The sequence below is a fragment of the Plecotus auritus genome (assembly GCF_963455305.1).
Source record: "Plecotus auritus genome assembly, chromosome: 11".
Taxonomy (NCBI): domain Eukaryota; kingdom Metazoa; phylum Chordata; class Mammalia; order Chiroptera; family Vespertilionidae; genus Plecotus; species Plecotus auritus.
Window position 1 is genome coordinate 54,358,885 of NC_137777.1, and position 12,843 is coordinate 54,371,727.

Genomic DNA, 12,843 nt, shown 5'->3' on the forward strand with positions numbered 1-12,843 from the left:
TGGTCTGTAACAGGACAAACTTGGATAGGAAAGACCTCCTTTGGGGGAAATGGTATTTTAATCTTAGATAATTAATGAATATACTATTCTAGACAGGAAGAATTCCAATAGAACTTATTACAGTGATAAAAATACTCTATGTGTGTGCTGCCTTTCGTGGCACCCCGTGTGCCATGCGGGCATTTGAAATGTGCCTAGTGCACTGAGGAACTGGATTTGTCATTTTATTTACTCAATCAAATTTAAGTTTAAATTCCAAAGCCACCTGAGGCCGTCCTACCAGATTGGACAGTATGAGTGTATAGCATCCCAAAGGCCATGACAAATTGAAGATCAAATACGTGTTTTTTCTTTTTTACTTCAGTATGTCTAAAAAGGTGAAAAATTACCTACTTTTTAACTGATTAAAGTGATACACTGATAAAGTGGAAAAAGTTTCATAATTATTCATCAAATTATTGCTTAACTGGATCATCTAATTATCTTCATAAACTCAATCGATATTTGAAACAGTCTTATTCATTCATTTGTTTTCTCCCCTACTAGAAAAATACTACCCTATGCCAGGTGTTCAGTATACAAAAAAAGAAATGATCTTGTCACTACCCTTAAGCTGAAGTAGCAGCAGTATTTTAAATTTTCCCCCCAAAGATGTGAAAGTATTAGGATTGAGTATTGGCTGTAGGTCTGTCACTGCTGTGCGCTGTTGAGCAAAATCTGCTACTTTTTGGATGAAATTGTCTTATCTGAAAAATATGAATCTTAGATAAGATAATTTACTTACTCAACAAATATTTATTAAGGAGCACCTGTGGACAGATAGTTATTTTTTTAATATGTTTTTTATTGAATTTTAGAGCGAGAGGAAGGGAGAAGGATAGAGAGATGGAAACATCAATGAGACATCCATCAGCTGTCTCCTGCATACCCCCTATTGGGGATCAAGCCCACAATCAGGGCATGTGCCCTGACCAGGAGGAATTGAACCATGACCTCCTGGTTCATGGGTTGACCCTCAACCACTGAGCCATACCAGCCAGGCTGGACAGATAAAGTTCTTGTAGGGAATGATTGTGGAGCATCTAGAACTTATATACGTTGCTGGTAGAATTCAAAGTAGTATAAGGACTTTGAAAAACAGTTTGAAGGTTTCTTATAAGGTTACATGTACATTTATATGCAATCCCACTCTAGGCATTTACCGAAGAGAAATGAAAATATGTTTAATCAAAGACCTGTACATGAGTGTTTGTATGTTTATATAGCTTTTCATATAATCAGGTTTCTATGATTATCTGTAATCTCTAAAAACTGGAAACCACCCACTTACCTGTCACCTGGTAAACAGATAAATGGTGATATAGCCACACGAGGACATAAAAAGGAACGAGCTACTGATACATGCTGCAACATGTATGAATCTAAAAAGAATTGTGCTAAGTGAAAGCATTCACAAAAGGCTACACTGTATGAATCTAATATCTGCCATTCTAACAAAGGCAAAGTTATAGGGGCAGAAATCAGATCATCAGTCGCCAGGGCTTGAACACGGGGAGAGAAAATTGCCTACATAGGGACACACTGATTGGGGTGATGGAAATAAATGTTCTATATCTTAGTCATGATTAAAAAACTATATGTTGGTCAAAGCACATGGGACTCCACACCTAAGAAGTGTGAATTTTAGTGACTGAGAGAAGGAAAACGAAGAAAAGGTAGTAGGCAACCCTGGAAGTTCTAATAGCTAATTCTTAGAATGATGTATTTTATTCAGAAACACCTTGCTAAAGAGCAGGGTGCGGCAGTGTGTGTGTTAGAGCATGTGGCACGCGAGGGCTCAAGTGAGCATGTTGGACCTCGGAGCAGAGAAAGGAAGTGTGGCTGGAGCACAGCAAATGGGGTTTGTGTGCAGAAGAGAGATGAGCAAGTAGGAAAAGGGTGATGTTTGCATGTTGTCATAGGTACAACGGTGGCCATTTGAGGGCTTTAAACAAGTGACGTGGTGCATGTGATAAAGGATCACTTGGGCTGAATGAGGAGGATGGGTGTTAGGACGGGAGTGGGAGTCAGTGGGAAGCTGCACCAGGTGTCCAGAGGAGAGGGTGAGACCTGGACTGGGTGGAGACGGAAGATGGCTAAATGTATTTTACAGATGGAGGTCATAGAACTTGCTGATGGGTACAATGAGGGAATGGAGGAGAAAGAAATCCAAGATGATGAACATGAGTTTTCTCTGAAGTAACAGGCACATGATGGCATTGATTCCTGATGTGGGATGATTGGGGAGGAGCAGGTTTGAGATGGGGTGAGATGTGTGTGTGTGCACGTATGTTGAGTATTCGGGTTAGAGCTGAGATCTGGCACGTTGGTGGTGTTTGTAATCATGAAATTGTGGAAGGTCCTGGAGAGCCTGTGGATGGAGGAGGGGACAACCAGTGACGAGTGTGCTTGTGTACATCGATTACTGCAGCCATGACACTGCAGGAGTGCGGTAGGTCCTGGAGGGCCTGTGGATAGAGGAGGGACACTAGGGGACAGCCAGAGATGTGGAGCAGGACCTGACAGTGCAGCTGCATCTCAGAATGGCCCCTTCAAGAGAAGGGAGGCTGGGGCATGGTCCACTGACAAGCTCCCTTCTCCAGGACTGAGGGGAGCCCTGCAGGCACACTTTTGGGCTGCACCTTTGCTCAGCAAGCTCCACTTGGAAGCAAGTTCTGAGACAGGAAAGAGAAATAGCCAGTTGCACCCATTTCATAGCACCATTATTTACAGTAGCCAGGATTTGGAAGCAGCCCAGGTTTCCATCAGATGTATGGATAAAAAAGCTGTGGTACATTTACACCATGGAATACTATCTACACTAATAAAAGAGAAAATATAAATTGACCATACCTCGGCGATGCCCACCAGCCAATCAGGAGGGAATATGCAAATCAGCAGGACAAAGATGGAGGCAGCCCCGCCCTCTGGGCACGGAGTGGCCGGGCGGGGCAGGACGCCTGCTATGAGGGGGAGGGCGGGGGGCAGAGGGAGCTATAGAAGCGGTGCTCCAGCCGGAGCGAAGCGAAGATTCCGGCCGTGAGCGAAGCGAAGACTGCAAACTCCAGCCAGAGTCAGCAAGAAGCCTGCAGACTCCGGCTGGAGTCAGCGAAGACTCCGGCCAGAGTGAAGGCGGAAGACGGCGGCCATTGCGAAGGCCTGGGTCCCGGGTGCCGGAGGAAAACCGGTGCCGGCAGCCAGGTGAGGGAAGGCCTATTGCATGAATCTTTGTGCAACAGGCCTCTAGTGTGGCCATAAAAAAGGATCTCTTACCTTTTGGGACAGTTTGAATGGACCTGGAGAGCATTATGCTAAGTGAAATAATCCAGTCAGAAAAAGACAAATACCATATGTGGAATCTAATTAACAAAATGAACAAATGAGCAAACTAGTAAAACAGCCAGCACTCCAGGGGTACCTGAGTAGGGCACATGAGGCTGTCCGGGTGGGGTTCCTGGCTTACCACACCCCAGATAAGCTGGGGCTACAGGCATTACCAGCAACTAAATCAAATGCGGTTTGTATTTTATGCTCAAACCAACAATAGAAGTGTACTCAGTGTTTGCTTATCAGGAAGGAGCCTGGAGCCTTGCTTGTTCTGTAAGTTCCTGCGTGGCCTGGGAGGCCCAAGAGTTTTGTTTGAATGAAACTCATACCAGGGGCCTCTGTTCTCCAAACAAGCGGACTTGACTGACCCTCTCCACAAGGTGCAGCTTCACAGTGAGGCCTCGCTCGCCCTGCGCCTTCACCTTGAAGTAGAACCACGTAAAGTGTTCCGTGAGCTGTTGGGGAAATTGCTGCTGTGGTATCAGCAGGGTTTTTTCATCTTGCAGGTTTGATGCCCCTTCATGGAATCAAACATAAGCTTAGATACATCGACCTGCACAGCAACTGCATAGACAGCATCCATCACCTACTCCAGTGCATGGTGGGCTTGCACTTCCTGACAAACCTGGTTTTGGAGAAGGATGGCGAGGATAACCCTGTCTGTCGGGTACCGGGTAGGACCCACTAATTCACCACGCTTTGTAACCGTGTTCACAGCAGCTGGTGCTTAGAACCTGCTTTTATTTGTCTTAAGCTTTCCAGCTTTTTATTATGTATTTGGAAAAACGTAATTGCAAAATAAAATATTTTTTAGACAAACTAAGTTGTTATTAAAAGAAGAACATGGTGAATAGATTAGTGACTCTATTAAACAGTTTTATATTTGACTAGAGGCCCGGTGCACGAAATTCGTGCACCCGGGGGGGTGGTTCCCTCAGCCTGGCCTGCACCCTCTCACAATCCAGGACTGCTGGCCTGTTGCCTGATCGCCCCTAACCACTTGCCTGCCTGCCCGATTGCCCCTAACCCCTCTACTTGCCTGCATGATTGCCCCTAACTGCCTCTGCCAGCCTGTCTGCCTGATCACCCCTAACCACTCGCCTGCCTGCCTGATCCCCCCTAACCACCTCTGCCTTGGCCCATGCTGCCGCAGCTTCATCTGAAAGGACATCGGGAAGGTTGTTTGACTCTCCTAATTAGCATATTATGCTTGTATTATTATAGATAAGTGAGTGTCTCAGAATTAAATTATCATTGTGATGTATTCTTAGAGTGTAACTAGGCAGCCGTAGATTCATCTGGTAGCTGACAAATTCATTTGATTCTCCAAGTAATTAACCTCTTTAATGCATGAGTTTTCATTTTGAATGTATCTCCAGGGTACCAAGCAGTTATGCTGCAGACCCTGCCACAGCTTCGCATCCTGGACTGCAAGAACATATTTGGTGAGCCGGTAGACCTGTCACAGGTTAACTCCTCGAGTCTACAGTGCTTTGAAGGTCTTTTGGATAATTTGGTTTCATCTGATTCTCCCCTAAATATCAGTGAAGACGAGGTATGGTATTGGGTTTTCCCTAATATAAAGATGCCTTCAGCTTGTCCTTAATCAGCACACATGCTGAGGGTCTGGTGGTGTCTGTCCTAGATCGCTGACGGAATGCCACCGGTAGTTACGGCCCCGACGGGTGATGACATGGCCCCCCTGGACCCGTTTGCAAGTACACCGACTGACACTGGGCTGCCATCTTTCATGTCCGTGTGCCCGCCTTCTGAGCCAGAGAAGGTTAATCATGATAGCGATTTTCAGAATGAGATGAAACTTCAGAAATTAGATGATCAGTTTTTACAGCTTCTCAATGAAGTAACTATTTTTGCTATTTTTCTAAGTCCTGTGTTTGTTGAAGAAATAGTAGTTCAAAAAATGTAAAAATTGGTACAAGCGGACACCAGAAACACTGGGCTGCGTCTGTGCATGTGTGTGTGTGTGTCTGTCAAGTCTTGTCTTTTCCAGAAGTGGGATTGTTACAGTCTCCGTGGCGGGAATGGTGATGTACTTTTCCCCTCATTTTCCTTGTCCTCCTCGGGACCTTCCTAATGTGATTTCTGTTGTGCTTCCCCTTATTTCTACCCACTCACATATTATTTCAAACTCTTTGCACCTGTCTGTGAACAGGGGGGATTGGGAGTCACTTTTGACCTCTTCTGTCATCTCTTCAGTTGTTTGATGGTCCAAACCACTTCTGGAACCCACAGCTGAATCCAAGTTAATTCATAGACTTCCTCCTTGGACTCTTTACAGTAGACCTTCCCCAAATGAATCTCTTCTTCCCTGAGTTACTCACTCGGTTTTGCTCCTTACACCGGTGTTCAGGGTTAGCTACAGTCCTGGACTCGCTGCTGTCGGGGTCCCGGCCACACCCCAGCGGTCTTGTCCTGACCTGCAGAGGTGTCGCCTTGACCACCTCCCCTCCCAGGACACAGCGCGGTATTACTTTATCCCCTGACAGGCGAGGCTGTTAAGTCAAATGTCAGTTTGACCTCAAAATTTGTAATTTTAATATTTAATTATTTTCTGAAACTGGAGTGGGGGTGGGAAGCAGAGAACGCTTATGGGATGTTTACGGTTCAGTGGGGTTTTAATAATCCTGAACTATTGTCATAGCTATGGTACCAGCACTGCCAGATAAACAAGGTCCCCTTTGGTGAGGGGGAGGGAGTGAAGGAGGCTGCCGGGATTCCTCGTGCCGGAGTGCAGATTTAGTTCCTTTGGGGCCGCAGAGGAGATAGTGGTAGGCCTGGGCCGCGGCGCTGGACTGGCGTGCTTTGACGTTGTTGACATACTTCTGGGCCTCCGTCTCCTCGGGTTCCATGCCCATCTCTTCTCATGCCGGCTCTTCAACCAGGGTCAGAACTTAGATTTCAGCTGGACTTAAACATGAGCGCACTTGGCAGCTTCTCTTGCACTCGCCTATCTTTCTCATGATGACCCAGTCCAGTAGGTAGGGTCACGCTCACTGTGTTCCCTAGAGAGGAAACCGGGAGACCTGGGAGTCCTCTGTGGGGAGGCCGTGGAGCCTCATGCCTGATGACCTTGAAATCAGTGTGTGCATGACTGTCCCTACTTCGTTTTCACTGCTATGTCGTGGTCCACTGTATGAATATACCAGCATTTACTTATCATTGTCCTCCTGAGGTTCTGCCAGATTATCTCCAGGTCTGTGAGCGTTGCTGTGTAAGTCTGTGTGTGAACTTAGGTCTTCACTTCCCTTCCATGAACAGCTGGAAGCGGAATGTCTGGAGTGGGGCTGGGTGTGTGCTCAGTTACACAGGACATTGCCAGAGCCTTCTGGGTGCCAGTGCATGCAGTCCCGCTAGCGGGCTGTGCCGCTGCCTCCCTCCAGTCCCGCCTCCCCGACTCCCCCCACTCCCCTGCACTGTGCTGTTAGCACTGACCTCATTGCAGCCACAGTGTGCACAGTGCTTTAATTTGCGTGTCACTAATGATCATCAGAGTTGAGCACTTTTTATGGGCTTATTGAGTAGTCATAAATATTTTGTGAAGTGTCCGTTCAAACTTTTTGCCCATATTTTTATTGAGTTGCTAGTTTATTACTGGGTTATAAGAATTCATTTGAGTCTCCCTGTGATGGGGCAGTGCAGCTCTAGCCCACGCTGTCTCTGTTTGGGAAGGGAGAGAAAGCAGTAGCTGGCATCCCCGGCAGCCTCTCCAGGTGAGCGTGCTGGAGAGGTGGGAAGGGCTCCATGTGGCCGGCCAGCCACACACACACACACACACACACACAAGAATTCATTCTATATCCTGAATTCTAATGTAAGATATTGGTCATGTATTTGTCCAATATTTGTGGATATTTTCTCTCAAATTGTGGATTGCATATCATTTATTTTGGTGAAGTCCAATATATCATTTTTTCTTTGATGGTTATTGCATTTGGTGCATTTAAAAATTCTTGGGTATCCCTGAGTCACCCAAGTCACAATGACATTGTCCTGTGTTACTCTCTGAAAAGCTGAGGTCTGTGTCCGTGAGGGAGGCAGTCGGAGTCCAATCCTCTCTGTGAATGGGCAGTTTTCCCAGCACCACTGTGGGAAAGGCTGTTCTTCCGTCACTGGGTGGTTTTGATGCACCGAAGGGTCACAGGTTCCATTTCCACTCAAGGGCGTGTACCTGGGTCGCAGGTTCCATACTACCCTGGTCGGGCACGTGCAGGAGGCAACCAATTGATGTGTCTCTCTCACATCATGTGTCTCTCTCTCTCTCTCTCTCTCTCTCTCTCTCTCTCTCTCTCTCTCTCTCCCTCTCTCCCTCTCCCTCTCCCTCTCCCTCTCCCTCTCCCTCTCCCTCTCCCTCTCCCTCTCCCTCCTCCTCCCTCCCCCTCCCTCTTCCTCCCCCTCTCTTCCACTCTCTAAAAATCAATGGAAAAAATATCTTCGGGTGAGGATTAACCAAGCAAAAATAAATAAATAATATAAAAAATTATATGACCTCATAAATTATAGAATCTGTTTCTGGTCCCTTTTTTTCTGTTTCTTCTATTTTTTTTTTTTAATCTTATGCCAAAACCATACCGTCTTGATTTTTGTTTTGTAGTAATTTTATAAGTCTGATAATGTAAGTCTTACAATTCTTTCTTTTTATTCCCCAAAATTATGTTGGGTATTCTAGGTTCCTTGCATTTCTTTAAGCTTTAGAATCAGCTTGTCTGTTTCTGAAAAATGATATCTTAATATTGAGTAGTAAATCTGTGAGTGTATCTCTATTATTTAGATCCGTTTCATTGTTCTCAGCAGTAGTTTTCAACATACAAGTTTTACACATCTTGTATTAAATTTTGTTTTAAAATTGTTCGTAAACTGAACAGTTTTTGTCGTTTTGTGTCCCACTTGATTGCTGCTTGTGCTGAGAGTGTAGTTGGTTTTTGTGTACGTGGCTTGTGTCCTGCCACCTTGCTGAGTGTGTGTCTTAGTCTAGTCCTTGTTCTGTGTCTTGCTGATGATTTTCTACATAAACAGTCATATACAGACTTCTTCCTTCTTCCCTGATCTCTGTGCTGCTCCTTTTGCTTCACTGCAACGGCTGAGGTCTCCAGTGCGGTGCTGAACAACATGGTGAGGTGGGCACCTTCCTGGTCCAGAGCCTTCTTTGTGGCCGTGAAGTGTGATGCTAGTGGTGCATTGTTCATAAATGTCCTTTATCAAATAGTTTACTTCTGTTCTGCATTTTCTGATGGTGTTGAATTTTTTTTCATCAAATGTCTTTGCATCTATTGAAATAATTATGATTTTTACTCTTTATTAATATAGTAGGATGAACTACATTGATTAGTGTTTGGATAATAAACATTGCATTCTTGATATACTAGAATGCCTCATTTAATCTATATCATAAAAGGCCTGTGGTTATGACGCCATAATGGCGGAACGACCAAACAACTGGTCCCCAAGAGGTGCTGGAGCACCTCTCAGGTCCTCCCCCGACCCTCCCCCCCGGGGGGCACCAGCAGCGTTAGTGGAGCATTGCGGGGTGCCAGCAGCGTCTGCAGAGTGTGCTAGGCGTCACAGGGCGTAGCGTCGGCAGCGTCCGCGGAGAGTGCGATGCGTTGCAGGGCAGCAGACATGGCCCTGATGGCAGGCTAGGCCTAGGGGACCCTACATGCGCACTATTTAATCGTGCACTGGGCCTCTAGTCGTGATATATTATCTCATATATATTCCTGGATTCAGTTTGCTGGTATTTTATAAGGATTTTGATGTCTTCGCTCATGAGGGATATTGGTTTATACTTTCACTAGAGGACCAGTGCACGAAATTTGTGCACTGGCGGGGGGGGGTGTCCCTCAGCCCAGCCGGTACCCTCTCCAACCTGGGACCCCTTGGGGGATGTCCGACTGCCGGTTTAGGCCCGATCACGGGCAGTCGGACATCCCTCTCACAATCCAGGACTGCTGGCTCCCAACCACTCGCCTGCCTGCCTGCCTGATTGCCCTTAACTACTTCTGCCTGCCAGCCTGATCACCCCCTAACCACTCCCCTGCCAGCCTGATCGACACCTAACTACTCCCCTGCCAGCCCGATTGCCCCCAATTGCCCTCCCCTGCCGGCCCGGTTGCCCACAACTGCCCTCCCCTGCAGGCCCGGTTGCCCACGACTGCCCTCCCCTGCTGGCCATCTTGTGGCGGCCATCTTTGACCACATGGGGGTGGCCATCTTGTGTGTTGGAGTGATGGTCAGTTTTCATATTACCTCTTTATTATATAGGACTAGAGGCCCGGTGCACGAAATTCATGCACGGGGAGAGGGGGGGAAGTGTGTGTGTGTCCCTCAGCCCAGCCTGCACTCTCTCCAATCTGGGATTCCTCAAGGGATGTCCAACTGTCCATTTAGGCCTGATCCCTCTCACAATCCAGGACTGCTAGCTCCCAACCATTCGCCTGCCTGCCTGATTGCCCCTAACCGCTTCTGCCTGCCAGCCTGATCACCCCCTAACCACTCCCTGCCAGCCTGATCGACGCCTAACTGCTCCCTTGCTGGACCAGTTGCCCCTAATTGCCCTCCCCTGCCGGCCTGGTCACCCCTAACTGCCCTCCTCTGCCAGCCTGGTCGCCCCTAACTGCCCTCCCTGCAGGCCTGGTCATCCCTAACTGTCCTCCCCTGCAGGCTTGGTCACCCCTAACTGCTCTCCCCTGTTGGCCTGGTCGCCCCCAACTGCCCTCCCCTGCAGACCTGGTCTCCCCAACTGCCCTCTCCTGGTCCCCCCCAAATACCCTCCCATGCAGGCCTGGTCGCCCCCAACTGCCCTCCCCTGCAGGCCTGGTCCCCCCCAACTGCCCTCCCCTGCAAGCCTGGGTCCCCCCCCCCCAACTGTCCTCCCATGCAGGCCTGGTCTCCCCCAACTGCCCTCCTCTGCCAACCCGGTCACCCCTAACTGCCCTCCCCTGCCAACCCGGTCACCCCTAACTGCCCTCCCCTGCAGGCCTGATCGCTGTCAACTGCCCTCCTCTGCTGGCTCGGTCCACCCCTAACTGCCCTCTCCTATTGGCCTGATTGCCCACAACTGCCCTCCCCGGTCGGCCATCTTGTGGCAGTCATCTTTGACCACATGGGGGCGGCAATCTTGTGTGTTGGAGTGACGGTCAATTTGCATATTACTCTTTTATTAGAAAGGATGGTAGAGTCTTTGGTTTTCATGTTTGGGGTAAGCTGCCTAGTAAATGAGGTGAGAACTGTTCCTCCTGCTCTGTTTTCTACATGTTTGTAAGACTGGAATTATTTCTCCCCTAAATGTTCAATAGGGTTCACCAGTGAAATCACCTGGGCCTGGGAGGTTCTTAATAATGAATTCAATGTTTTACATAATTCAAAGGCAATTCTTTTTTTTTTTTGTCTTGGTCAGTTTAGCTTGGCGTTTTGTTGATTTCTACAGAGATCAACTTTGTTCATTTTATCTACTTTTCCCCACAATATCAACTTCTACATTTTATTTTTTCTTTTACTTACTTTTAGTTTACTCCTCTTTTCCTAGCTTCTTAATGTAAATGCTTAGGTTATTGATTTTGGACATGTTCTAACTTATTCATTCAAAGCAGTAAATATTCCTTTAAAGACTGCATTAGCCACATTCGACAAGTGTCTCATTTACTTCTATTTTTCTCAGAGAGCACATTCCAGGCAGTTTACATCTAGATTCCCTAGCCCAGCACGCCTGTCTCGGTGGCTGTCATCTGGGCCTCGAGCAGGGTGTGTGTCTGCAGCTGTGGCCTCAGGCTGGGAGCTGTACGGCACTTCCCGGGGATTCCTGGCTTTCTCACTGGTTTTTGGTTCTGTCCGTTGCATGCAAGATGTCAAAACGTCCAACTATGACTTGGATTTGCCTGTTTCCCTTTAACTTTCTTAATATTTACTCTTGGTTTTCAGCACTTCAGCTGCATTGTGCTTAAGGATGGGTTTCTTCATGTCTGTCTTGCTGACGGTTTGTTTCTCTGAGCATTTTAAATCCAATGTATGAGATCTTGTGGGCATTGTTTCTTCAACTCTTTTTCTGTCCCATTCTCTCTCCTCTCTTTATTCAGAGTCCACGTGATCATTGCTGTTGTCCCACAGTTTCCTGACACTAGATATCTTATTAACTTTACTCCTCGGTATTCTTCATACTGAATAATTTCCACTTATCAAGGTCACTTATTCTTTCTTTTGTCACCTCATTCTTCTGTGAAGCCCAGCCAGGGAATTTTTACTTTAGACGTTGTACTTTTCCGATGTGAAGTTGCCTCTTTTTAAAAATAATTTGTTTCTCTGCTGAGCTTTTTTCTCTCTATTCATGACGAGGATACTTTTTTAGGCCACTGAGCACCATCAGGTCTCCCTCCACTGCCCGTCTGTTCTCCTGGGAGTGGTGAGGCTGGCTGCAGCTCCCGGGGTGGGTGCTGCTGGGTTCCTTCTGGGTGTTGTGATGTGACGCTGTGGAGATTCGATGCCCCTAGTAGCCTCCAGGGCCCCTGTTTTTGACTTGAACTGTGTCACTTTGTCTCTTGGGCTGCTTACTGTTCTGCACTTGCCATCTCTGCGCTGTTCTCTGATTGTATAGACCCCAAAGCCTGACGTTTTCACCTGAGTTTTGGACTTCTGCACAGCACTTGCTGGGAAACATCCTCACCCCTGCACAGCACTCGCTGGGATACATCCTCACCCCTGCACAGCACTCGCTGGGAAACATCCTCACCCCTGCACAGCACTCATTGGGATACATCCTCACCCCTGCACAGCACTCACTGGGCCACGTCCTCACCCCTGCACAGCGCTCGCTGGGAAACATCCTCACCCCTGCACAGCGCTCGCTGGGAAACATCCTCACCCCTGCACAGCGCTCACTGGGATACGTCCTCATCCCTGCACAGCACTCACTGGGCCACATCCTCACCCCTGCACAGCACTCACTGGGAAACATCCTTACCCCTGCACAGTGCTCACTGGGATACGTCCTCATCCCTGCACAGCACTCATTGGGATACATCCTCACCCCTGCATAGCACTCGCTGGAATACATCCTCACCCCTGCACAGCGCTCACTGGGAAACATCCTCACCCCTGCACAGTGCTCACTGGTATACGTCCTCATCCCTGCACAGCACTCACTGGGAAACATCCTTACCCCTGCACAGTGCTCACTGGGATACGTCCTCATCCCTGCACAGCACTCATTGGGATACATCCTCACCCCTGCACAGCGCTCACTGGGAAACATCCTCACCCCTGCACAGTGCTCACTGGCCATGTCCTCAGGTTAAAACCACAGAGACAGAAGCAATATTTTCCCACGTGTCAACAACTCTAGAATAAGCCTGTATTTGTTCATTTCTCAGGGCCTACAAGTAGTTTTTCTTTGTTGTTTAGTTTTTATTTTCCCCAGAGTTTATAATTGTTACCTTGAGAGAGTCCACCCATAGGAGCTCACTTGTC

The 12,843-nt window shown here is 47.7% G+C and overlaps 1 protein-coding gene across 14 annotated transcripts in view; it reads left to right on the forward strand.

Moving 5' to 3' along the window:
- LRRCC1 (leucine rich repeat and coiled-coil centrosomal protein 1) overlaps window positions 1–12,843 on the forward strand; it is a 34,005-nt gene that overhangs the window by 3,301 nt on the left and 17,861 nt on the right. For 10 of the 14 annotated variants that reach the window (XR_013959323.1, XM_080646638.1, XM_080646632.1 and 7 more), the window contains 3 exons: window positions 3,873–4,040; window positions 4,746–4,921; window positions 5,012–5,227. Coding sequence is in view for 13 of the 14 variants with exons in the window: in XM_080646638.1 (XP_080502764.1) it covers window positions 3,873–4,040; window positions 4,746–4,921; window positions 5,012–5,227 (560 nt within the window). In the remaining variant the exon portion in view is untranslated. The remainder of the gene's footprint in view (window positions 1–3,872; window positions 4,041–4,745; window positions 4,922–5,011; window positions 5,228–12,843) is intronic. The other 4 variants (XM_080646637.1, XM_080646640.1, XM_080646642.1 and 1 more) reach the window with 1 other exon arrangement.